This window comes from Oncorhynchus nerka, linkage group LG3 (assembly GCF_034236695.1).
Source record: "Oncorhynchus nerka isolate Pitt River linkage group LG3, Oner_Uvic_2.0, whole genome shotgun sequence".
Classification (NCBI taxonomy): Eukaryota; Metazoa; Chordata; class Actinopteri; order Salmoniformes; family Salmonidae; genus Oncorhynchus; species Oncorhynchus nerka.
The window spans coordinates 18,834,280-18,860,339 of record NC_088398.1 but is presented as its reverse complement, the minus strand read 5'-3'; the positions used below and the strand labels follow the sequence as shown (position 1 = coordinate 18,860,339).

The window sequence follows — 26,060 nt, the reverse complement described above, 5'->3', positions numbered from 1 at the left end:
GTGTGAGAGACTGCACTGTAACCTCTGAGGTGTGAGAGACTGCAATGTAACCTCTGAGGTGTGAGGGACAGAGAGACTGCACTGTACTGTAACCTCTGAGGTGTGAGGGACAGAGAGACTGCACTGTAACATCTGAGGTGTGAGGGACAGAGAGACTGCACTGTAACATCTGAGGTGTGAGGGACAGAGAGACTGTACTGTAACCTCTGAGGTGTGAGAGACAGAGAGACTGCACTGTAACATCTGAGGTGTGAGGGACAGAGAGACTGTACTGTAACCTCTGAGGTGTGAGGGACAGAGAGACTGCACTGTATTGTAACCTATGAGGTGTGAGGGACCGAGACACTGCACTGTACTGTAACCTCTGAGGTGTGAGGGACTGTACTGTAACCTCTGAAGTGTGAGGGACGGAGAGACTGCACTGTAACATCTGAGGTGTGAGAGACAGAGAGGCTGCACTGTAACCTCTGGTGTGAGAGACAGAGAGACTGCACTGTACTGTAACCTCTGGTGTGAGAGACAGAGAGACTGCACTGTACTGTGACCTCTGAGGTGTGAGGGACAGAGAGGCTGCACTGTAACCTCTGGTGTGAGAGACAGAGAGACTGCACTGTACTGTAACCTCTGAGGTGTGAGGGACAGAGAGACTGCACTGTAACATCTGAGGTGTGAGAGACAGAGAGCCTGCACTGTAACCTCTGGTGTGAGAGACATAGAGACTGCACTGTACTGTAACCTCTGAGTTGTGAGAGACAGAGAGACTGCACTGTACTGTAAGCTCTGAGGTGTGAGAGACTGCAATGTAACCTCTGAGGTGTGAGAGACTGCACTGTAACCTCTGAGGTGTGAGGGACAGAGAGACTGTACTGTAACCTCTGAGGTGTGAGGAACAGAGAGACTACTGTAACCTCTGAGGTGTGAGGGACAGAGAGACTGTACTGTAACCTCTGAGGTGTGAGGCACAGAGAGACTGCACTGTAACCTCTGAGGTGTGAGGAACAGAGAGACTGTACTGTAACCTCTGAGGTGTGAGAGACTGCAATGTAACCTCTGAGGTGTGAGGGACAGAGAGACTACTGTAACCTCTGAGGTGTGAGATACTGCAACGTAACCTCTGAGGTGTGAGGGACAGAGAGACTGCACTGTAACATCTGAGGTGTGAGGGACAGAGAGACTGTACTGTAACCTCTGAGGTGTGAGAGACAGAGAGACTGTACTGTAACCTCTGAGGTGTGAGGAACAGAGAGACTGTACTGTAACCTCTGAGGTGTGAGAGACTGCAATGTAACATCTGAGGTGTGAGGGACAGAGAGACTGTACTGTAACCTCTGAGGTGTGAGAGACAGAGAGACTGTACTGTAACCTCTGAGGTGTGAGGGACAGAGAGACTGTACTGTAACCTCTGAGGTGTGAGGAACAGAGAGACTGTACTGTAACCTCTGAGGTGTGAGGGACAGAGAGACTGTACTGTAACCTCTGAGGTGTGAGGCACAGAGAGACTGCACTGTAACCTCTGAGGTGTGAGGGACAGAGAGACTGTACTGTAACCTCTGAGGTGTGAGGCACAGAGAGACTGCACTGTACTGTAACCTCTGCTGTATCAGCTAGAGGAGAAAAAGAGGGAGATGGTGGAAATGAGAACAGAAAAAGGGATGGATTAGAGTGGGGGAGGAAATGCATTATGAGGAGAGATGGAGAAAGGGGGGACCCATCCTCTAAATTTTCTCTATTGAGCAAATGGCAAACAGCGGTGGTGGAGCCATCTCTGTATTTGGTTCCTTGATCGTCATACACACTGAATGGGAAGGAGCTATGGTTCAGGGGCTATGGTTCAGGGGTTAGGGTTTAGGGGCTAGGGTTTAGGGGCTAAGGTTTAGGGGCTAGGGTTTAGGGGCTAGGGTTCAGGGGCTATGGTGTTTGTCCTCAGATGCCAGCTTGTTGCAGGATGATGTCACAGGAAGTGTGTGTCCCTGCCATGTTCTCACAATTGGCCTTCCATCCCTCAGATTTGAACCGGTAACAGGAAGGATATCTTAGTCCAGAACACTGGTGCAGATTTATTTATAGTCTCTTTACATAAAATCCCATGGTCAGATTGAACCTTTCAAAGAATTGAAAACAATCCAATAAATGTATTGCATTAGTGCAACACACTGACATCTCCAGGAATCAGTTTTCATGCTTGTTTTTGTTTTCTGTCCATCATCATGTCTCCTTCTGGACGTCACACTTGACCCCACTTGTTTGTTCTCAGAAAAATCTCCTCTGCCTTATCTAAAACGGTTTCAAGGCAAATGAATGTTTCGGATTAGATGAGCTTTGATATGATTGAATGGAGGCCTGTTATTGGCTTTATCAGCCTGCTTCGCTGGGGCTTTTACATCTGACCACCATGACCGATGCATAAACATTAACAGTAGCTGATGGTGTGTCACATAAAAGGCTATTTCCTATGATCATTTCCATATGGCCATTTCTTTGTTAATGACCTGTTTGCTTCTGTCTAAAGGTTACATCGACATCGCTGCCCCTGATAACTTGATAACAGACTAATGCAATTTTAGGACACTGGCCTTTTCAATTCTTATAATCGAAGGAGGGAGAGCCCCGACTCGTACGTCAAAATGTATTGAATTACCTTAAGAGTCTGAATGGATACTCTGGTTTTGTGAAATCCTGCTGTGTCTAACTTAATATTTGCTGTCAAGTGTTAACTCCGGTTGGTTAAACGGTTAACAACGATGACGTAAGGATGTCATCGCCTAAACATTGAAATGACTGTTGAGTCTTCTATGACCTTTGTGAACATTCATAGCAAGCAAAGGATTGGAAGTTCGCTACAGTCCTAGTTAACCTTTTCTCCCTGTTTCCTCTCCAGGATGCCAGGCAGAAGTTCCGCTCGGTGCTGGTTGAGGCCACGGTGAAGCTGGATGAGCTGGTCAAGAAGATTGGGAAGGCGGTGGAGGAGTCCAAACCCTACTGGGAGGCCCGGAGAGTGGCCAGACAGGTGGGACACCACTGGGTGAACAGGGGGACTACGGACCGGGGGTCTCTGTTCATATTGACCGTAGAAACAGTCCAAAATCTTTTATTTATCGGAAATGCTTTATTTGCCTAGTTTACATTCTATTTGCCTAGTTTGCATTCCATTTGCCTAGTTTGCATTCTATTTGCCTAGTTTCTTTGGGATTCATTAAAACCAGCACATACTATTTGATACCAGGTTGACTACACATCATTTCTAAATACTAAGCAAATATCACATTGGACACCAAATGGGCTGGAATATTAAATTAAGTGTTACCTATTTACCTAGCTTGACTTGCTTGGACAAGTGAATGGCCTGCAGGGTTTTGCCCTCATTTGTCTAATTGCCCCTCAATACACGGTAACAATGAGTGATGGCTCTAACAACAACGACATCACTAAGTGTTAAAGCCCTGGCTGCTTAATGGGGGGGCTCTGTGTGAAGCTGTGATCTTGGTTCTCTAATCTGCAAAGCCGTAGGTATTGTTAGAGGGGAGCTGCTGCCACCTGCTCATCTGGATGATAGAGCCCTGCAGCTGGAAACAGTCAGAGAGGAATCGCCAGGACCAAACCAGACGTGAAAAGGTTTTGTCCCCTCTGGTGTTCTTAGCTCTGCTTTGGGCATTGTGTTCCTCTCATTCAGGCAACCTCTATATGGCTTCTCAATGAGAATGCACCTTTGTGTGGTTGTGATTTATGTTAATGCCCCTGACAACACAAATTAAGTTTACTTATGGAAAAAGGAAGTTATTCTAAGTTTGAGGATATTGGATTGTATGAGTTCCTCTGCCTACCTTTCGCACATCTACTCAGGTGCACAACCCCCCCACATTGAAATATATGTTTTGCCCCCCAGCAGTTTTATCATATCATTTTATCAATAAAATGCAAATTAATTACTTAAAAATCCTACAATGTGATTTTCTGGATTTTTGTTTTAGATTCCGTCTCTCACAGTTGAAGTGTACCTATGATACAAATTACAGACCTCTACATGCTTTGTAAGTAGGAAAACCTACAAAATCGACAGTGTATCAAATACTTGTTCTCCCCACTGTAGCTGGCAAGTTAACAGCTGTTTGATTTAAGACTTTTTTTTTTATTTGCAGTGCTGAGCTAGTAGTGTAACTGACATGTAACGTTAGCTAATGTTTCATCCCCTCTCGTCTGAAGAGAATGAACTAGCTAGCTAGTAGCTACCACAGCCAGTTCAGCTTTAGCCTCTAGCTATCTGTCAGGGAGCAGCATCTAACTGCTTTAGTGTGTATGGAAATGTTTTGTAGCCTTATTGTCCCGTTTCAACAGAAGTAAATTAACTTAGTTAGTTTTCGCCAGTTGGTGGACCATTAGAGCTAGCCAAAAGTTGGCTACGGTTAGCTAGCTAGATCACTAACTTTAGCTATTATTTTTGCCTCAATCACACTAGACCCGAGTCAATAAACCCAGGGGCCAAACGATTGAAGACCGATATTCATCTGAGCAGAATCAGATGGTGACAGGGGTCTCAGCAGGGTCAGTCAAATAGGGAAGACCAGTCTGTGACGGCGCTGAGGTGAACTTTTGCAAACACCAACACTGGACAAGCCAGAAGCTTCAAAGATTTATACCATTTTAAGGCAGTCTGACAACCCTCTAAAGTTGATTTCCAAACTGTATCAAGGGTTTATAGAGGCTTTTCCTGATGACACAAAACATGGCCAAAAAAATGTGACGAAGACCTGGGAGACACTACTGATGATGGATACCGATATGTTTGAATGCCCAGTCATGTTCATATAATCTCAGACATAAATGACTGCAGTTTAAGACCATCCATAGAACGTCATCTATGCCAGTAAAACTGAATATCTTGCACTCAGAAATGTAGTTCCTCTGCTGGTGGTGTAAAATCCGAAAGGGGACGTGTTTGCATATGTTATGATCTTGGGGCTGAGTTCAGGAAAAGAGTATGTTCTTTTATCTCAGCATGTCTACAGATTCTCCCTTCCCACTGTTTTTGTTTGCTTGGAAATGTTGATACTGGAGACAGTTACCAGAAGAAACGATGTAACCTGGCATTTATAGAGGCTAAGAAATGCATTGCTATTAATTGGATGGTTGGTTATCCTCCCAGAATGTCACAATGGGTGGCAGAAATGTCAAGTTATGCATCACTAGATGTGATTTATTACAAGATGAAGGGTATACTGTGCATCTTTCACAAGGTCTGGGTGCCTTATATGGAATACTTTATGACAGAAAGGGTCTGTATTGAAAACACAAGATTTGTTTTAGTCGAGCAGTTATTTTTTTCATTGGCACTGGTCTGATTTGCACTGGTCTCAGTGGAGTAATCCAGGGGCCACGGGGATGGCACGGTCCAAGGATATGGGGATTGTGGCTCAGATGCACAAGGCACGGCTCTCCAGAATGCGTGCTCTCCCGCCATTTTGTGTGTATTCATTGCTACATAACTTCATCGTGTGCCTTGTTTGCTGTGTCTATCAATTCCCCATTACATTTATCACCAGTAGTGGCCTATATTTTACCATTAATTCCAATTATTTCTAATCTGAAGTGTTTGTTTGGTTACGGTCATTTTTGTTAATGCATTGAATATATTATTATTACAGTCATCTATTGTTCTTATTTTCGGAGTGGATGTGTGAACTCACGACCTTTGCTACACTTGTGAGAAACAAGTTTTTATTTAATTCCTTTTACGAGTTTTGTCAATTTATTAATCGTCTTTTGTTTGAAACGCTCCTGTCAACGTTGAGTAAGGATGCACACCTGTTTACGCATATAGAAGTAGGACTAGTCTACCTGGCTTGCACCCAAATTTAGGCCCATAAATGTTCCTATAATGAGCTGTGGAGCTTCTCCAACTAATTTTAACAAGTTAACAAAGTCTGTTTTTACATTCAATTGAGAATGACAATAGTTTCTCAAAGGATTTGAACGATATTTCCAGCTCTCTCCCTTTCGATAAACATTTGACATGAAAGTGAAAAATGTAAAGCTCTGATCCAGTGGAAATGTCATAAAATACCTGATTACTTCATTTCGCTTTCACAAATGGCCAACAGCTGTGTCTGTCCAGAGCTCACTGCTGTGGGAAACTGAGGGCCCAGAATATTTCATACAATGTTTCAAGTTTGCTAGCACAAGTTTCTGGGTGACACAGTTCATAGTTGATACAATGTTTAATAGTAAAATAAAGGTAAAGTTAAAAAAAAATAATAATAATTATCAACAAGTGCAGGACTCGCTTGTCTGTCATACAATGCTGAGCTCTGCAACAAGAAGTCAGTGGGACCTGACTGCAAAGGGCAATTCTAGGGCACTGGTCACTCTCTCTCTCTCACACACACACACACACACACACACAGGTCTCATAGGGCGATGGTGTGGTTGGGAGCATTACAAAGCGGTTGAAGTTGAAATGGATCAAAGGTGCGATAAATGGCTGCCTCTCTGACATGGTTGAGTTAATCAACCTCACAGTGGTGACTGTGGCAGAGCCCATCCTAACACAGCAGTCCTGAATCAATTATGCAACACAAACACTCTTCCTCTCTTTCCCCATCTTCCTATTCCTCTATACTCTATTCTCCTCTCCTATTGCAACGTATCTCCACCTTCTTTCCATTCTCTGTCAGTGGGTGAGCATGTACACAACTTTGAACTTGAATCATTGTTTGCCCAGAGGGGTGGAAATTCTCTATCTCTCTGGTTTGTTGAAGTAGCCTACATGAGCAATACATTATCATTTGCTTTAGAAGGCTAATGATAAGGTACACGGGGAGTGGCAGCGCTGTGGAAAAATGCCCTTGACTTTGGTCTAGATACACACACACACACATACACACATAACTCAGGCTTTTGCGTAACAAAACAATAGATGGTTACTTACCTTAGATGTTGAGAAGACTTGTATATCCTGAGGTAGTAGGTGTCAGAAGTTAATGGCTGACTGTAAGTGGATCAGAGACGGCTTGACTCAGCCGGTCGTTTGGGCACCCTGCGCTGTATGTTTCCTGAGGGGTCGTTTGGGCACCCTGCGCTGTATGTTTCCTGAGGGGTCGTTTGGGCAACCTGCACTGTATGTTTCCTGAGGGGTCGTTTGGGCACCCTGCACTGTATGTTTCCTGAGGGTTCGTTTGGGCACCCTGCACTGTATGTTTCCTGAGGGGTCGTTTGGGCACCCTGCACTGTATGTTTCCTGAGGGGTCGTTTGGGCACCCTGCACTGTATGTTTCCTGAGGGGTCGTTTGGGCACCCTGCACTGTATGTTTCCTGAGGGGTCGTTTGGGCACCCTGCACTGTATGTTTCCTGAGGGTCGTTTGGGCACCCTGCACTGTATGTTTCCTGAGGGGTCGTTTGGGCACCCTGCACTGTATGTTTCCTGAGGGGTCGTTTGGGCACCCTGCACTGTATGTTTCCTGAGGGGTCGTTTGGGCACCCTGCACTGTATGTTTCCTGAGGGGTCGTTTGGGCACCCTGCGCTGTATGTTTGGGCACCCTGAGGGTTTCCTGAGGGTCGTTTGGGCACCCTGCGCTGTATGTTTCCTGAGGGGTCGTTTGGGCACCCTGCACTGTATGTTTCCTGAGGGGTCGTTTGGGCACCCTGCGCTGTATGTTTCCTGAGGGGTCGTTTGGGCACCCTGCACTGTATGTTTCCTGAGGGGTCGTTTGGGCACCCTGCACTTTCTTTGACAGCTCCCATTTTTAAAGTGCTGAATCAGCCTCGATTGCTGCAGTCACCAGTAGTGTAAAATGATGAAAAGTGCTTTTCTTATACCTCATGAAATATGTTTAGTTTCCTTCTCGTTCACCTCAGGTTTGAAGAGTGTGACTTGACAAAAGTAAACCAGTCATAATTGAAACAGAATTGACCCCATCCCTGGTTAGCATTAAACATTGAAGTCCTATTGCCCTTCCCCATCTTGTCTGGAGAGTAGGTACAGCTAGTGGGGGGAAAGGTGGAACAATAGAGGAGGAGGAGAATGGTGATGGTGATGTGTTGTGGCTGGTGCAAGGTTTGGGCACAGTTTACCTCCCCCTATCTCGCCCTCCCTCTCGCTCTCTCCTGCATGGCCCGTTACCGACAGTGATTACCACGTAACTGAACTGCACAGTGGAGATCGTCTCACCCCCTGCCTGCTTCAGTCATCTAACCGCAGTGCGTCTGGAGGTGGGAAGAACGAAGGAGAGACGGATCATGAGAGAGAGGAGGAGAGATGCCTGAGGTCCAGAACAGAGGAGACTGACTGTGGATATGTCTGTGAGATTAGTTATGAACTGACCTCCATGATGGCCATAGATTGAACAGATGTGGGGCTTAGTGGTGTCTGGCTGGGGGAGGAAAGCAATGAAAATCCTCCAGGCCTGGAGGAGATCATCCAGTGGATTGGTTGGATTTGGTACAGCTGGAATAGATTCAGACTGGGGGAGAGAGCTGTCTCTAGCTGATGTATGGGATTGTTCTCTGGCTCTGAGTCAAGGGCAGATGGATCACAGCTACAATAGAGACTCTATAGGTCCCTGCACATCTTTGTCAGAGGCTGGGGGCTCTAATATATCAACCTGTCACCATAGTGTCCGGGATAAAGCAAAAGGACCTGGAGAGAGTTTGTAGGAATTTATATGGTCATACTGTAAATATTGCATTTTATTACAATTACAACATGCATTCTTGCAGTGCAAGAAGAATGTTGTCATGTCTTTCCCCGGAAAGATACTGGTTGTGGTAGAACAGGGAACCTTGTGCCAGACAGTCTCCTTTACCACCACAGTAACTCAGTTCCATGTATTACAGAACAGCCAGTATATCCCCGAGGGTATGGAGATTGGGTTAAGACGGTTAGTGTCATTGTGTAGTCCTGAAAAGTCAAGAGACCATCTGTGACCTGTCTCTTTCTCTCCTGTGGAGAGAGGTTTTGGTAGGCTTATAGCACTGAGCGGGTGAGGGTCATGGGGGATAGGATGGGAAGGATGGAGAGGGGCAGCAGAGACAAGGTCGTGGCCGTGTGCTGGAGCCACGCTCTGGCCTCCTGGGAGGTGGGAGGCCAGCCTGTCCTGTGGTGCATGTTGATGCTGGTCAGCCCTGGTTACATCACTGCTTCAGCAAGCAGGACTGGAGCTGTTTTAATAATGGCAGCTCAGCTTGACAATGACTCAATACAGCTGTGTGTGAGCTGTGCATGTGGCTATTGTTCTGGTTGGCTAACGTTTGTGTGTGTGGGTGTCGACAGGGGCAGACTGGGACCTGAAATTAGCCCAATCACTTCTAACTCACCGGCCCATTTATTTTCTCGAGGCCCCCACACCAGCCCATTTATTTTCTCGAGGCCCCCACACCAGCCCATTTATTTTCTCGAGGCCCCCACACCGGCCCATTTATTTTCTCGAGGCCCCCACACCAGCCCATTTCTTTCCCCATTGTTAGCCAAATAATTATCATTTTGCTCTAAAATCCCAAGTTCGACAGGCCCTCTCGGCTAAAAATGGCATTTCGTGCCGTCCGCCCCTGGGTGTCAACGCTTGCTGTCCAAGCCTGCAGCCATGGAACATTGTATGAGTGTGCTGAGGAATCCAAGAGGCAGCTGTTCATTACAAGTGGTGCTTCAGCACATTAGACGTCGACTAGAACACTGAAGTTAAACAATGGCTAAGCAACCACCTGGAACAAGTGACTTGCATCCCCATGTCCACGCCGGAACACGGTTGTCCTTCACTTTGCCTCAGAGAACATTCAGACTGACCTGATCGATGTATAGCTTCTAGGTTGTTGTAGCATCAGACCGTGAAGCATGATGAAGACGAGCTCTCCCTGAGTCATGTGCGGTATAACGACTTCTCCAGGATTAACTCTGTGGGTCTCCGACATATCTAGGCCAGTCACAATTTGTTTGTGTCTCACAGCAAAAGGAACAGTCTCAATCGGGACACAATTAAGGCCAAGGCTAGCGAAGCGTGACTGCAGAGATGCATGTTTACTATCTGACTGTAAATCATTGACCTCCAATTGAAAAGGCCCTTTTCATCCCATCTCACTCCCTTTTCACCAAGATTAATTGCCCTGCTTAACTGGGGAGATTAAATCAGTTAATTCTCTTGGAAAATAGCTGTGTGTCTGTGTTCTCTTCTGAAAGCTGATACTATTCCAGTGTTGATGCTGAGGAATGTTTAGCTGAAACACTCTGGTCTTTGAAGTGTTGGCACGTCTTGTCAAATGTATGCTGTGAAGATTATAGGAAGGCTTTATATTTCAAAGCTTCTCTTACATGCGTGCAGCCATGGAGGCAAGCGTGAATATGTAGCAACGAGATGTTTATCTGAACATGTGCCGGTTAACCAAATGAATACTCTGTTAGGGCTCCGAAGAGCGCCAGCTCTGAATAATTTAAAGGCTGTGTAGAGCGGCATACGGTTTTCTTATGCCCAAAGAGAAAGCATAGCCTTTTTTATAAAGTTCCACTCTACTTACACTTGCATTACATTCACATTTACAGAGCCTTACTGATTTAAAATATAAGTAGGGCTGTAATTATTTGATCAATTATTTTCCTGTATTTGAGTTACTATAGATATGGGTTGATATGTAATAAACATGAGAGAAATGGAAAAAGTTAACCATGAGTGTTTAAGTACCATATTTAATGAAGCAGTTTGGTGCCTGTTTATCATTATCTGATGTAACTATGTACTGATGATCTTACCTTTGACCTGTGTCGAATGTCTGCCAAGTGTTGAATGTTGTGTAAAATTTGACTCCCGACTGGATTCGAGGACACACTGATAGTGTTTCTGTGACACTGTGATTCTGTAGCATCTGATGTTGTGACTTCCTACAAGCCTCCTGGTGTTTACAGAACATTCGGTGCTGTGTGATTAATGTAGCTCGACATTTTCTCTGCTCCTATTCTGGAGGCGTCTCTCCCTGTAATTGATTTGATCAATATCTGCTGTCCTTTTTGTTCACCTGGAAATCCCTGTTACCTATGATTTGTCTGTGTGATGGAGAGAAGTGGTAGACCTTATGATCTATTTACACAGACAGAAACTGCAGCAGAAATGCAGAACTGATGTGGTATGAACATCTTTCTAGAGGTCAAATATACACCGGTGGAAAGTTTGTAACCGCAGTCCTTAGAGAGGACAGTGAATAACAACACAATACTTCATTGGAATGTGCTGAATAAATAGACTAATGCCTCCACTTCCATCCATCTCCCCTCCTCCGTAATAATCCATCTCTCTCTCCCTCTTCCCTCCTGTCGTGAGTTCCTGAGAGGCCCAGCTTTAAAAGGTGGCTGAGAAATTATGCTCAAGTCTTTTTATTTTTTTAACACCATCACTGTGCAGCTGAAAATGAAGGGTAAAGATGGGATGAGTAAACTGAAAAGAATAGAATGATGGATCACAGTGGCAGCAGAACTGAACTGGTGATGGGGGAGAGGAGTAGGCAGAGGAGAGGAGTAGGCAGAGGAGAGGAGTAGGCAGAGGAGAGGAGTAGGCAGAGGAGAGGAGTAGGCAGAGGAGAGGAGTAGGCAGAGGAGAGATGGATTAAGGAGAAGGGCTGGGTTGCCAATCATTTATAGAGGAGCAGGTGTACAGCAGTAGGCCTGCTGTGAGAAGTCTCTCTGTTAGCATTCAGTTTATCTGCAGTATACAGTAGGAACAGAACACTACTAAATACTAATAAATGTACTTATATATTTATGAAGTGCATTCGGAATGTATTCATACCCCTTGACTTTTTCCACATTTTGTTACGTTACAGCCTTATTCTAAAATCGATTAAATAGTTTTCTCCCCCCTCAGTCTACACACAATACCCCATAATGACAAAGCAAAATGGCAGTATTTTTTTTGTGTGCAAAAATATCACATTTACATAACTATTCAGACCCTTTACTCAGTACTTTGTTGCATTACCTTTGGCAGTGATTACAGCCTTGAGTCTTCTTGGGTATGACGCTACAAGCTTGGCACACCTGTATTCAGGAGTTTTTTTCTCTGCAGATCCTCTCAAGCTCTGTCAGGTTGGATGAGGAGCTTCGCTTCACAGCTATTTTCAGGTCTTTCCAAAGATGTTTGATCGGGTTCATGTCCGGGCTCTGGCTGGGCCACTCAAGGATGTTCAGAGACTTGTCCCGAAGCCACTCCTGCGTTGTCTTGGCTGTGTGCTTAGGGTCGTTGTCCTGTTGGAAGGTGAACCTTTGCCCCCAGTCTGAGGTGCTGAACGCTCTGGAGCAGGTTTTCATCAAGGATCTCTCTGTACTTTGATCCGTTCATATTTTCCTCTTTCCTGACTAGTCTCTCAGTCCCTGCCACTGAAGTGGTGGCATAATGCTGCCACCACCATGCTTCACCGTAGGGATGGTGCCAGGTGTCCCCCATATGTGACGCTTGGCATTCAGTCCAAAGAGTTGGTTTCATCAGACCAGAGAGTCAGAATATAATGATGTAATTGCGTGGGGAAGGTCTCCAAGGGTTCTCCACGTGGGCCATTCAGGCTGCTCAATGACGCACTTCTCCGGCGCAACTCTCTGGTCATCCTCACGATGTCAGTGTCCTTTTGGCTTAGGAGTCTGTTCCCTCGCCCTTGCTCTGGAAGGGCTCTTCTGAGGACAGACAGCTCTGTAGCTCAGAGCTCACAGCGTAGGAATGAAACGGTGTAGATACCACGATGGGGAGTGGAGGCTAGGTGGTTCGACTTGAATTCACCCACTTAGACACAGCTACTCATCCGTAGCTTGGGTAGAAAAATATTTCTTTGTCTTCAAACTTGTGTTGCGTTTTGGGTTTGTTGACTTTTTTAGACCTCGGCTGCAGCTTGGGTCACGTAGTCTTCTCTGTAAATTCTTCACGCACAGGTTTTATACCCTCGGGTCAGAAGTGGGCGTAACCGCCTTTAGGGCAATTCTCTGGGCGTACCTAGTTAAGAGGCAATGTCTAGACTTTACTCAAATCCTATTTTAGACAACTAACTTCACATTTCATCTTTACCAAAACATTCTCTTTGATTTGGACATTTTCCATACAACGTACAATGTATAAACATCAAACATATACTAGGTAAACTGTTGACGTTACAATGTTTTCGTAATAACGCCATCTATTAACCTTTTAATTACAAAACAAAAATGACATACATTTTCATATTTCATCCATCGTCATGACCACCATTGTGGCTGACGGAAACCATTGTTCCAAAGTCCCTTTATTTCATGTTTAATGTTCTGAGGCTGGTTCTCCATAGTAACAGGACAAAGGAATTTGTCTGTGGCCTGAGATTTACCAGGGGCGTGAGGGGTCATAAAACCCCCACATCTACAGACCTCTAGATCTCTTCTCCTCTGTTGAGGTTGAGAGATAATCTGTAGGGTTGTGGTCTCCTGTAACCTGACCTGATCAGGACAGTCATGACAAATGGAAACAGGATACACCTGAGCTAAATTTCAAGTCTCATAGCAAAGGGATGTAAATCATTTACTTATGTAAATAATGTAGACAGACAGACAGACAGACAGACAGACAGACAGACAGACAGACAGACAGACAGACAGACAGACAGACAGACAGGGTATATGTTTTTAATTTTTAATAAATTTGCAAAACGTTCTAAAACCTTTTCGCTTTAACATTATGGGGCATTGTGTGTAGATTGATGAGGAAAAACATGTACAGTGGGGCAAAAAATTAGGGGGAAAAATCCTACAATGTTATTTTCTGGATTTATTTTTCTCATTTTGTCTGTCATAGTTGAAGTGTACCTATGATGAAAATTACAGGCCTCTCTCATCTTTTTAAGTGGGAGAACTTGCACAATTGGTGGCTGACTAAATACTTTTTGCCCCACTGTATTTAATCCATTTTAGAATAAGGCTGTAACGTAAAAAAAAAAAAAAGTGGAAATGTCTGAATACTTTCCGAATGAACTGTAAGTGTGCCACTAAGTAGCCTGCTATCTAGGAGTGGTTCCTGCTGAAGTAAAATAAAGACAGAGATAGATGCACAAAGACCATTGTGCTGTACAGTATTATGCTTCAATGCAGTATTATTTCTATGAACTGAGTCAGCCATTAGACTTTGTCTGATGAAAAGTCCTTTCTCCAGAGATCATTCCTTGTACATTATATTAAGTAGACAACACTGGATGCACATAGGGAGTTCCTGGGAGTGGGGCATGTTTTCTCAGCATGGAGTCTGCTTGTTGGGGTTAGTGGGAAAACAACTATGCAGAATGATTTTATAGTAGATCACTGAATGTGCTTATAGAGCGAAGGAGAAAGAGGGAGAGACTTGTCTAAATAAGAGCATGTGTATGTTGCAATTCTCATGAACAACATGGCAAACCATTTTGTGAACGAGAGGCCCCGGTTGAATTCCTAGGCATTCAAGCTCATGACTCATTTATAGTGAAGTGATAGACACTGGTTAGCATGTGGTTGGACCCAACTCTCTATGTGCACGTCAAGCCCATCCATGTCATGAGAAGGTCTGTGAAAGGGTTGTGTGATCACCACAAGGCAGAGGTTGTTTAGTTCGTGCTGAGTTGGCATTTGGAAGGCTAATCAAATGACCATAGTAGGGAATAGGATGTTGTCTAAATCAATGGAATATCTTGGCTTGCAGATCCTTGTCTAGTAGAGTCTTGGCGTATACCACATACTGCTCCATAGGTCATGATGAGAGCAGGAAATAATGATCACTTCATTTCACTTGTTTTCTTTACGGTGACTCAATGTGTTCCTCACTTAAATTAGTTCAGCAGAATCTCTAGTCACATGAGATCCTGTTGGAATTCTCCTCTGCTGTGACTTATTCATAAGTTGCTTGCAGCGAAGGAGACATGTCAGTGTAGATCTACCTTCACTTCCTCCCAAACTAGTCAGGCTACTGTAACTGAGTTGGGATTTAGTTTTTGGCAGATCAGAAATGTTTTATCCTCCTTACTGTAAAACGTTGGAATGATATTTAACCTCTACAGGAAATGTACCCACGGACACACACTCATGCCCACACAGATACAGTAAATCACCCTCCCTTGACACGCTATTGGTGGGTTTGGGGCAAAGTGTTGAGTCAACGCTTTACTAGTACCCACAGAGCAGAGAGGGGTTTAGGGTATTAGTTCTCGCTACAGGGGGTTTCTGTCGCTTTACTAGTACCCACAGAGCAGAGAGGGGTTTAGGGTATTAGTTCTAGTTCTAGTTACAGGGGGGTTCTGTCGCTTTACTAGTACCCACAGATCAGAGAGGGGTTTAGGGTATTAGTTCTAGCTACAGGGGGGTTCTGTCGCTTTACTAGTACCCACAGATCAGAGAGGGGTTTAGGGTATTAGTTCTAGCTACAGGGGGGTTCTGTCGCTTTACTAGTACCCACAGATCAGAGAGGGGTTTAGGGTATTAGTTCTAGCTACAGGGGGTTTCTGTCAGTTGCTATGACTGACAGATCAGAGAGGGGTTTAGGGTATTAGTTCTCGCTACAGGGGGTTTCTGTCGCTTTACTAGTACCCACAGAGCAGAGAGGGGTTTAGGGTATTAGTTCTAGTTACAGGGGGGTTCTGTCGCTTTACTAGTACCCACAGATCAGAGAGGGGTTTAGGGTATTAGTTCTAGCTACAGGGGGGTTCTGTCGCTTTACTAGTACCCACAGATCAGAGAGGGGTTTAGGGTATTAGTTCTAGCTACAGGGGGGTTCTGTCGCTTTACTAGTACCCACAGATCAGAGAGGGGTTTAGGGTATTAGTTCTAGCTACAGGGGGTTTCTGTCAGTTGCTATGACTGACAGATCAGAGAGGGGTTTAGGGTATTAGTTATAGCTACAGGGGGTTTCTGTCAGTTGCTATGACTGACAGATCAGAGAGGGGTTTAGGGTATTAGTTCTAGCTACAGGGGGGTTCTGTCAGTTGCTGTGACTGACAGATCAGAGATGAGTTTAGGGTATTAGTTCTAGCTACAGGGGGTTTCTGTCAGTTGCTATGACTGACAGATCAGAGAGGGGTTTAGGGTATTAGTTCTAGCTACAGGGGGTTTCTGTCAGTTGCTATGACTGACAGATCAGAGAGGGGTTTAGGTATTAGTTCTAGCTACAGGGGTTTCTGTCAGTTGCTATGACTGACAGATCAGAGAGGGGTTTAGGGTATTAGTTCTAGCTACAGGGGGTTTCTGTCAGTTGCTATGACTGACAGATCAGAGAGGGGTTTAGGGTATTAGTTCTAGCTACAGGGGGGTTCTGTCAGTTGCTGTGACTGACAGATCAGAGAGGAGTTTAGGGTATTAGTTCTAGCTACAGGGGGTTTCTGTCAGTTGCTATGACTGACAGATCAGAGAGGGGTTTAGGGTATTAGTTCTAGCTACAGGGGGTTTCTGTCAGTTGCTATGACTGACAGATCAGAGAGGGGTTTAGGGTATTAGTTCTAGCTACAGGGGGTTTCTGTCAGTTGCTATGACTGACAGATCAGAGAGGGGTTTAGGGTATTAGTTCTAGCTACAGGGGGTTTCTGTCAGTTGCTATGACTGACAGATTAGAGAGGAAAATTGGATAAATGAGAAAAGGATTAGCTTTGCAGCAATGCAACACACACACGGGAAGTCTAAGCCTAAGCTTCCACTTTGTACTGTACCTCAGCGTAACTGAGGCTGGAGGAGGGAACTGTTTTGGAGTTTATCCATTACTATGTGACCCGGTTGGGCTAAAATGAGGTCAGAGAGTAAAGGGGTAATACTTGTATGTTCTCTCTGGCAGCAGTCTACAATGTTTTGGTGGACCTCAGAACAGAACATTCAGAATGGGTAGGGAGGGATGGGTTGACATAAAGCTGGATGTTACTGATAGAACCAATAGATACCAATAGGAAAACAAGATGTGGAGCCTTGTTTTATACACACATGCAGACAGACAGATGGACAGACACGCAGACAGACAGACACGCAGACAGACAGACACGCAGACAGACAGACAGACAGACAGACAGACAGACAGACAGACAGACAGGCAGACAGACACGCAGACAGACAGACACGCAGACACGCAGACAGACACGCAGGCTTACACGCACAGACATCTGTGCTCACAGACACAGACGCACACAGACACGCGCACACGCACAGACACGCATGCGCACAGACACACATGCGCACAGACACACGCGCGCACAGGCACAGACACAGCCGCAGGCACAGCCACGCGCACATACACAGGCACAGCCGCAGCCGCGCACACAGGCACAGACACATCCGTGTGCACAGGCACAGACACATCCGTGTGCACAGACACAGGTACAGACACAGACGCGCACACAGACACAGACACACAGGTGAAGTGTTTGGCAATAACTTTATTAGCTGTGAGGTCTTTGAGCCCTAAATCTCTTCCCTGCTGTATACAGTAAGTGTCAAATGAGACGATGCAGGTATACTTTGCTTATACAACCATGTGTCATGCCGTCATGACCTTTTGTGTTTTCTCAGAAATTAGTCCTTTTGATGTTAGGAAGATCTTAGGTACAAGACAGTTTGGCGTGTTTCCATAGTCAGTCACAAGGACCTTTGGTGGCTTGTTTGTTATTTCACCTAGTTGCTATTTTTCATGCTGACTCAACAGCTGATTTGGTTTATTCCTGTCAATGTTTGAGCTAAAAGTTTTGTGTCTCTTGTTTTTAAAAACAGCATTTTATAAGAAGTGCTTACATTGTAGTTACAGTGGGGCAAAAAAGTATTTAGTCAGCCACCAATTGTGCAAGTTCTCCCACTTAAAAAGATGAGAGGCCTGTAATTTTCATCATAGGTACACTTCAACTATGACAGACAAAATGAGAAGAAAAAAAATCCAGAAAATAACATTGGAGGATTTTTAATGAATTTATTTGCAAATTATGGTGGAATATAAGTATTTGGTCAATAACAAAAGTTTATCTCAATACTTTGTTATATACCCTTTGTTGGCAATGACAGAGGTCAAATATTTTCTGGAAGTCTTCACAGGGTTTTCACACACTGTTGCTGTTATTTTGGCCCATTCCTCCATGCATATCTCCTCTAGAGCAGTGATGTTTTGGGGCTGTTGCTGGGCAACACCGACTTTCAACTCCCCCCAAAGATTTTCTATGGGGTTGAGATCTGGGGACTGGCTAGGCCACTCCAGGACCTCGAAATGCTTCTTACGAAGCCACTCCTTCGTTGCCCGGGTGGTGTGTTTGGGATCATTGTCATGCTGAAAGACCCAGCCACGTTTCATCTTCAATGCCCTTGCTGATGGTAGGTTTTTGTTACTTTGGTCCCAGCTCTCTGCAGGTCATTCACTAGGTCCCCCCGTGTGGTTCTGGGATTTTTGCTCAGCTTTCTTGTGATCATTTTGACCCCACGGGGTGAGATCTTGCGTGGAGCCCCAAATCGAAGATTATCAGTGGTCTTGTATGTCTTCCATTTCCTAATAATTGCTCCCACAGTTGATTTCTTCAAACCAAGCTGCTTACCTATTGCAGATTCAGTCTTCCCAGCCTGGTGCAGGTCTACAATTTTGTTTCTGGTGTCCTTTGACAGCTCTTTGGTCTTTGCCATAGAGGAGTTTGGAGTGTGACTGTTTGAGGTTGTGGACAGGTGTCTTTTATACTGATAACAAGTTCAAACAGGTGCCATTAATACAGGTCACGAGTGGAGGACAGAGGAGCCTCTTAAAGAAGAAGTTATAGATCTGTGAGAGCCAGAAATCTTGCTTGTTTGTACTTATTTTCCACCATAATTTGCAAATAAATTCATAAAAAATCCTACAATATGATTTTCTGGATTTCTTTTCTAATTTTGTCTGTCATAGTTGAAGTGTACCTATGATGAAAATTACAGGCCTCTCTCATCTTTTTAAGTGGGAGAACTTGCACAATTGATGGCTGACTAAATACTTTTTTGCCCCACTGTATATAGAGACACTGGATATAGTAATTTCTTGACTGAAGAGCCCATTGTTAATTTCCTGTGAGAGGAAAGTGTTCTCTTGAGGTGTACAGATCAAGGATTTGGCCTAGTATGGGCATTGGCCAGCTGCCAGTAGGGGCAGGGGTTCAACCCCTATGGCCAGACATGGCCCACATAATATTTCATGGTGACAGAGAACTTGGCTGGCGACAGAATGTCATGGCCTCTTCAGGTGCCCGTCTGGCAGGCTGTCACGCTACCCGTTGCCCAGGCCCAGCTAGAGACCCAGTCATGAAGTATGTCTGGTAGGGTCTCATCCCATCTGTTGTGCAGATGATTCTGCAGGAGACCCAGTGAAGGTCTGGTTCTGTGGCTGATCTCAGTGCATATCTGCCATGTTGTCTCTCTACCCATTGCCCAGGCTCAGCTGGAGGCCCAGAGAGCCACCCAGGACTTCCAGAGGGCCACGGAGGTGCTGCGTGCGGCCAAGGAGACCATCGCCCTGGCAGAGCAGAGGCTCCTGGAGGAGGACACCAGGCAGTTTGACTCAGCCTGGCAGGAGATGCTCAACCACGCCACCCAGAGGGTGAGTACCGTACTGCATGGAGGGGGAGGAGGGAATGGGGTGCTGCGAATTGCATTAGTGCAACATGACTGTCTGTCAAACCTACATTTGACACCTGAATGTTACTATTCAAAGGTTAAAGGCATAATGTGGATGGAAATTGATGCTTCGCAAGTTAGGAAGTCACATTTCCGTGTAGTTGCGAGACTGAGTTCTGATTGGCTGTTGCAGGTGATGGAGGCGGAGCATACAAAGACGCGGAGTGAGCTGGTGCACAAGGAGACGGCAGCCAAGTACACGGCAGCCATGGGCCGCATGAAACAGCTGGAGAAGAAACTCAAACGCAGCATCAACAAGTCCAAGTGAGTCCCATATGACTGTGTTGCGACCACAACCCAACTACACTGTAGTTAAGACTGAGAAGTCAAAGTGAACCTGATACAACCACTGCATCAATTACCAAATGGTCTGCGACTCACACATTCACACATCCATGTTTATTGGTCGACAGTGACCTTTTCCAAGACATTGATCTTTCATGGCGGAGATTTTTCAGTAGCTTGAAAAAGGTCAACTTGAACAAAATAAATGAATATAAATGTGCAACAGTGGAGGCTGTTGAGGGGAGGACGGCTCGTAATAATGTCTGGAGAGAAATGAACGGAATGGCACCAAACACATGGATCCCATGTATGTAATGTATTTGATACCATTACACTTATTCCTCGAGACTGTCCTCCCCAATTAAGGTGCCACCAAACTCCTGTGGCGTGCAAGTGTCATTTTCGACCTTTGATGATGAAGTAGTGGCTGTTTTTGTTCCTAGCAGCACAAAGAGAGACAATGTGGTGGTGTTCTGGTTAGTATATACTGTCAGGTTTTTACTAAACTCCATAGACTGGAGGTCTGTGTTGGGGAGGGAGTGTACAGTGTAAAGTAGTTTCACTGCTGTGACTGAGGCTGTTTCCAATTACATATAGTCTTAAAAAGCTTCCTTGTCTCCTTTCCGTCATGACCACAGATCATGTACTTGATATGTGTAATTAGTATGGTTGAAACCTATTTAGTGTCATGAAGATGAGATGAGAAAAGAGACCGTTTTAGAGTGTTGGGACTGAGCCTGTCTTGCTCTGTGTTGCCTCAGCTCTCTGTCTAATCCTTTCTCCATGGTTAGCTCATCTAATGTGATAACCCTATATCTCACCCTGTTGCCTTGGTGATATGTACACAGCTGTTCTGAGTTGTCATCGCCTCTAATCTTTCTCCTTCCCTATTTTTTTCCCCCTCTTCCCGCTCTCTTTTTGATTGACATCTCTCCCGCAGACCTTACTTTGAGTTGAAGGCAAAGTACTACCTACAGCTTGAGGTATGTGTGCACTACACTACACTACACTACACTGGAATTTGCCTGCCTTTATAGAATTTTCTTTTAGATTTAAGGAGTCTTACTGTCTTGTTATTGTGGACTCTGCACTGTGGTTAGATCTTTACTGATGTGACCTAGGTCAATAAACTTTGACCTTGAACATATTGCCATGTCATCTCAGGTCTAAACCATTTATGGCAATACTGGTTTCTCCTTCTGCCTTTGCGTGAGTGTGTGTACTTAACTGTGTATAGCAAGCTAATGCTATAACAATGACTCCCTTTCTGTCCGTCTGTAGCACCTAAAGAAGAACGTGGATGAGTTGCAGGCCAAGCTGAGCCAGGCTAAAGAAGGGTACAAGACAGCTCTGAGAAACCTGGAGATGATCTCAGACGAGATCCACGAACGCCGACGCAACTTGGCCATGGGTCCCCGGGGCCGGGGCGTGGGCGCCGATGGTGACAGTGTCGCAGTGGATGACATTGCCAGCTTCAAGATGGAGTCAGATGGCATCTCCAGTGAGTACACTTACAGTGCATGATGTTCTGGTCATTTCATTTCTGTGCTTGAAAACTGCAGAAACTGTTCTTGGATCAGCTGTCCTACATAGTGAGGCTAAACAGCCAGCCGCGCCTACTTTTCACTAGTAGTTGGGTATGGCACATAAACACATACACACCCTGTTGACTCTCCTTCTGACTTGTTCTTCGAAACCTTCGTAGGAATTCCTAGAAAACGTCATTATTGACATTGTGCAGGGAGGTCTTAATAATGGTTATTCTTTGAAAACATCAAGATGGTGTCCTGAGAGGGTTGCCTGTTTTCTTGGAATGTTTTCCTAGAATTGGAACATTAAAGGCGCACAGGATGTTTGAGGTTGACTTTAATGATGTCTAAATAATGTACAATACATGCTAAATGTGCTCTTTTGAAGTCTGTTAATTACATTTTCTTTCAAAGGAAATTCCTGTTTAATTTAAAATGCCTGTATTGACTTTGCAGAGGATCCCATGATATGTCAACTAGCCTAGAGACAGCATTACTGTTTAAGCTCCTATGGTTAAGGTTAGGACTTGACTCATGACAGCTGATCCTGAATCAGTTAAGTGCTGAAGATACACACTGTGATGAGATTGAGGCTGAACTGTAGTCAGACGAAAACCGTGGATGTTCACAGCAGTGTGTGTCACTCACTGATCCACCTCCCATTGTCCTGCATTATGGGCTGCGGGATAATGTTTCCATGGCAACCTCAGAGCCCTACTGCTGGCTGACCCACTTAGCCGCCATTGGCTAAGGTTATTGCTGTTGCGCGTTAACCCACATAAACAGTTTTATGCTGTGTCTGTTTCAAACTCTCCAATGGCAGTAAACAAAAGAATCAGCGATTGCCCATAGTTCAAGGTCATAAAAACATTCCTTCATTCATACAGTCGCCATCCATGTTGGAATTTGTGACTTTTGACCCCTACATGGGAAATGGATCTCATATTAGTCTTGAAGTGCTGTATGTCTCTACACTCCCACTTTCAGTGTAAAGTATGTGTCTGCAGTATTTCAAGAAGTCTCTCTCCCCCTTCTACCCACCATCTGTCTCCCTCGTTTGATTTTTCTTCCTACTCCCTTTCTCTACGTTCCTTGCCCTCTCTCTCCCTCCCTTTTTCACCTAAACCCCTTCACACTCAATCTCCAGCTTCCTGTTTGCTCTTTGGAGAATGTGGATTTAGTGGATGCCACATTGATGCTCTGCATGTACACTCAGTTGCACAGTAAAGGCTTGTTACATCTCAACCACTCTTCCCCTCTCTCTGTCTCTGCAGTGACGTCCGAGTCGTTTGAGGATGAGACCTGCAGCAGCAGTGCCATGTCAGAGGAGGACTCAGAGACCCGCTCCACCTGCAGCCTGGTCTCCTCCTCCCACTCCCCCAACAGCCCCCAGGACCTGCCCTCGCCCTGCCCCTCCTCTTCCCCTGCTCCCTCCTCACGCCCCTGCAGCCTGGTCTCCTCCCACTCCCCCAACAGCCTCCAGGACCTCCCCTCGCCCTGCCCCTCCTCTTCCCCTGCTCCCTCCTCACGGCCCTGCAGTCTGGACCTTCCCAGCCCAGTCTCGCTATCTGACTTTGGCCTCATCTCTCCTGTCCTGGGACCACGCAGCGAGTGTAGCGGGGCGTCATCACCGGAGTGTGACCTGGAGAGAGGTGTGTGTGTGCGCGCGCATGCGTGCCAAAAAAGGAAAGCTGGGTTTAGAGAGTGTATTTGCATACTGTATGAGGTAGTGTGTACATATGCAGACAAGTGAAAAAAGAGAGAGATTGATGTTGTGTGTGTTTTATTTTCAGTAAGACATATCGTCTTCTGCTTCCTGTCTGACTTGCACCTGAGCCAGAGGAGAGACCTATTAGTCATAGTGACAGCTAGCCTAGTGCTTAGGCCAGAGCAGGTGAAGAGGCACATGCAAGCAGTACTGCTGGGGGATACATCCTAATCTCCACGGGGTCCCTAAGAGCCTGCGGAAGGTTTTGGACCAGTGAGAAAGGATAACAGTGGGAACGTTTAGAAAAAGACTTGGGTATGACAGTCTACCGGTGTGTGTGCAGGGCTTCCTAAACACAAAGGATATTCATTACTGTTTACGTGAGGTTTTTAGGGGGGCTCCCAATATACTTTATCTATCTCGATCACCAGGCTCACACAACATACCTCTCTGTGTGTTTCAGGTGACAGAGCAGAGGGAGCGGAGGGTGAGCTGGACAATACTGTAAACAACAACAGCACCACCGTCCCAAACACCAAGAAGACCATGGGCCTGGAGGGGCGCCTTAGCTTCCTGTCTCTTCGACGCTCGCGCAACGACAGCACCAAGAACGCCAAGCGCGAACGTCAAAGCCGTTCCCAGACCCCCACCCAAACTGTGGTTCTGATCAACGGGGTGTGATGAGGAACGCTAATCCACAAGCTAACCCCATCACCTGCTTTGTGTGCCAACGTGCTGTATTGCCAGTAACCACACACACATTCCATTCTACCCCATGAACTAATACTGGCTAAGTAAACAGAAAGTGGCTCAGTATGAGATACTATGAACTAAATGGTCAGTGTATATACAGTTCATATGGATTATGATGAGAAGAGACTTAAGACCCAACCCAGGGTGAGTGAGGTCATGAAACCACCACGTCCTATAGAAAGGACCTTTCACCCTTTGACCTCCCTCCCATAGCGTTGAGACCTCAGTCAGATTGACTTCCCATAATTCCCTACTGTACTCCACACACATTAAGGACAGTGTTGGCTAACATCCTATCGGTGGGGGCCCATGGTATATGAGGGGAAATGGGACAGTGTTTTTTTTACTGTGATATTCTCCCTGAGAGGGAGCTGCACTTCTAGACAAGATGTGATTCTATTGTTGGTAAATGAAAGAATGCACTCCTAGCTTCGACTATTAAAAATGGGGATTATTTATAAAACTTGATGTCTCAGTGAATGTGCCACCTGTTTTACCAATACAGAAATGTGTCAAATACAAAACATTGATAGCAATATGTGTTATGCTTTTGTAAAAGAAGAGCACGCATGAGGCCAAGATTTAAAGTCAAGATTTCTAAAAAAGAAACAAGTACATTTATGGAGTTGGAAGTTTTGTGAATAACCCTCATAACTTGTAATATTACTCTGCGATATCCTCTCTCAGATACTTGACATGTGAATACTCTCACCATTATGTAATCCTGTGTACGGCATATATGTTACCATGGAGATGTAACACCCCCCCTGGCTGGTATCTCTTCGGACAGCCTGTGCATTTGTCCAATAGGGGTCTTCAGAATTGGACTTAAAAGACTGTATTCTATTGCACAACTAATTTCCCAGTGAGCTAACTGTGAATCCATCTCGCCTGCAGTACACATAAAGCTGGACTTGGAATCTGATTGAACGAGAGTATAATAATTGTGTGGGGTGAGGCTACAGTAGATATACCCTCCCCTCTTCGCTCCCTCCATCCTGTGGTTCTTCCGTGCCAGGGAAATGGGCCTCCAGACACCCTCTAGCCCTCCTTCCATCCATCTCCCTGTCATGGTATCCCCAATGGCCCGGTACTGAGGGACAACATCCACCCACGGACGGTAACACTAAGAACTGAGCAATAGCGCAAGGACAGAACTTTTGATAACCATATCTGCCCATGGACACGTTCATATAGAGTTCTCTGTAACGGAATGCAAATGGCCAGCCTGGTAATTCTCCGAATCTGAGGATGGTTTTTGTCTTGGACCAATCTTGAGGATAAAGTGAAACTAGATGACTGAATGAAACTGATGGTGAAGAATGATGAGGCCTTTTGTGGAAACTGACAGAATAATTGATAAGTGTTGTGATTTCTGATGGACAGTATCAGCTACAGTAAGTTGTAGATCCATATTGGCTAAAGTGGCACACAGTAGACTGTCAGATGTTTATGAGGCCTAGTCGTCTGTGTCAAATAGTGTTAAATTGTCTTCCTCTCCTGGTCTCCTTATGCTCCATGGCCACATGGGAAAGGTATTTGGTCACTGAGTTATGAGAAAAGCAAGCTATTGCACAAGCGTATGCAGTCTATTTGTTATTGTGAATGCTCCAGTTTATGTGTGTAGTGTACGTGTACAAATGTAATGATGTGTCAATGTTTATCTCCGTCACCCTCCGCTGTGGAATATAAGGATATAACCATGGACAGTCCCGGTCATAGCCGTTTTCTTCCATTATGTTAAGAGTAACTTTCCATTGTGTCTCCAGTTTATGTGCCTGTTTTCTGAAAATAATCCAATAAACTGGATGTTCACTGCAGTAAGCCTTTGTTCATTTCTGAAGTTCTATACAAATGTAGATCAACTAATCTTTTGTCTTTTTTCCTCACTAGCCTGAAATTCTTCGGTCAACTGATTAAATGACCCATTGACCCAAATTCCAGGTAGGTTTAAAAAGTTATTCTATAAAAACATGTCTGTCAGAACCCTATACAATAATTGACTAGCCTGTAGCCATTCTGACTCCAACTGAGCTATACTGATATTTTCTTGGTCTTGATGACATTGTCAACAGTTATTGGATCGCTGCAGATAGCCTATTGCAACAACAAAAAACAGACCATTGTTTTCTTGCAGGTTGTTTACATCACCCTGGCTCCTCATTGGCAAACCTTAACATGATTAACCA

General features: G+C 45.1%; 1 protein-coding gene across 2 annotated transcripts in view; it reads left to right on the top strand.

Annotated features, from left to right (window-relative positions):
- LOC115103598 (SH3 domain-binding protein 5-like) overlaps positions 1-25,691 on the top strand; it is a 36,649-nt gene extending 10,958 nt beyond the window's left edge. Inside the window, exons 3-9 of one of the 2 annotated variants that reach the window (XM_029624440.2) lie at positions 2,879-3,007; positions 19,355-19,519; positions 19,730-19,860; positions 20,822-20,864; positions 21,163-21,382; positions 22,685-23,062; positions 23,582-25,691. In XM_029624440.2, coding sequence (XP_029480300.2) covers positions 2,879-3,007; positions 19,355-19,519; positions 19,730-19,860; positions 20,822-20,864; positions 21,163-21,382; positions 22,685-23,062; positions 23,582-23,799 — 1,284 coding nt within the window. In that variant the 3' untranslated portion in view covers positions 23,800-25,691. Of the gene's footprint in view, positions 1-2,878; positions 3,008-3,465; positions 3,613-19,354; positions 19,520-19,729; positions 19,861-20,821; positions 20,865-21,162; positions 21,383-22,684; positions 23,063-23,581 lie in introns of those variants that run through there. The other variant, XM_029624448.2, reaches the window with a different exon arrangement.
- Positions 25,692-26,060: the final 369 nt, after the last annotated feature.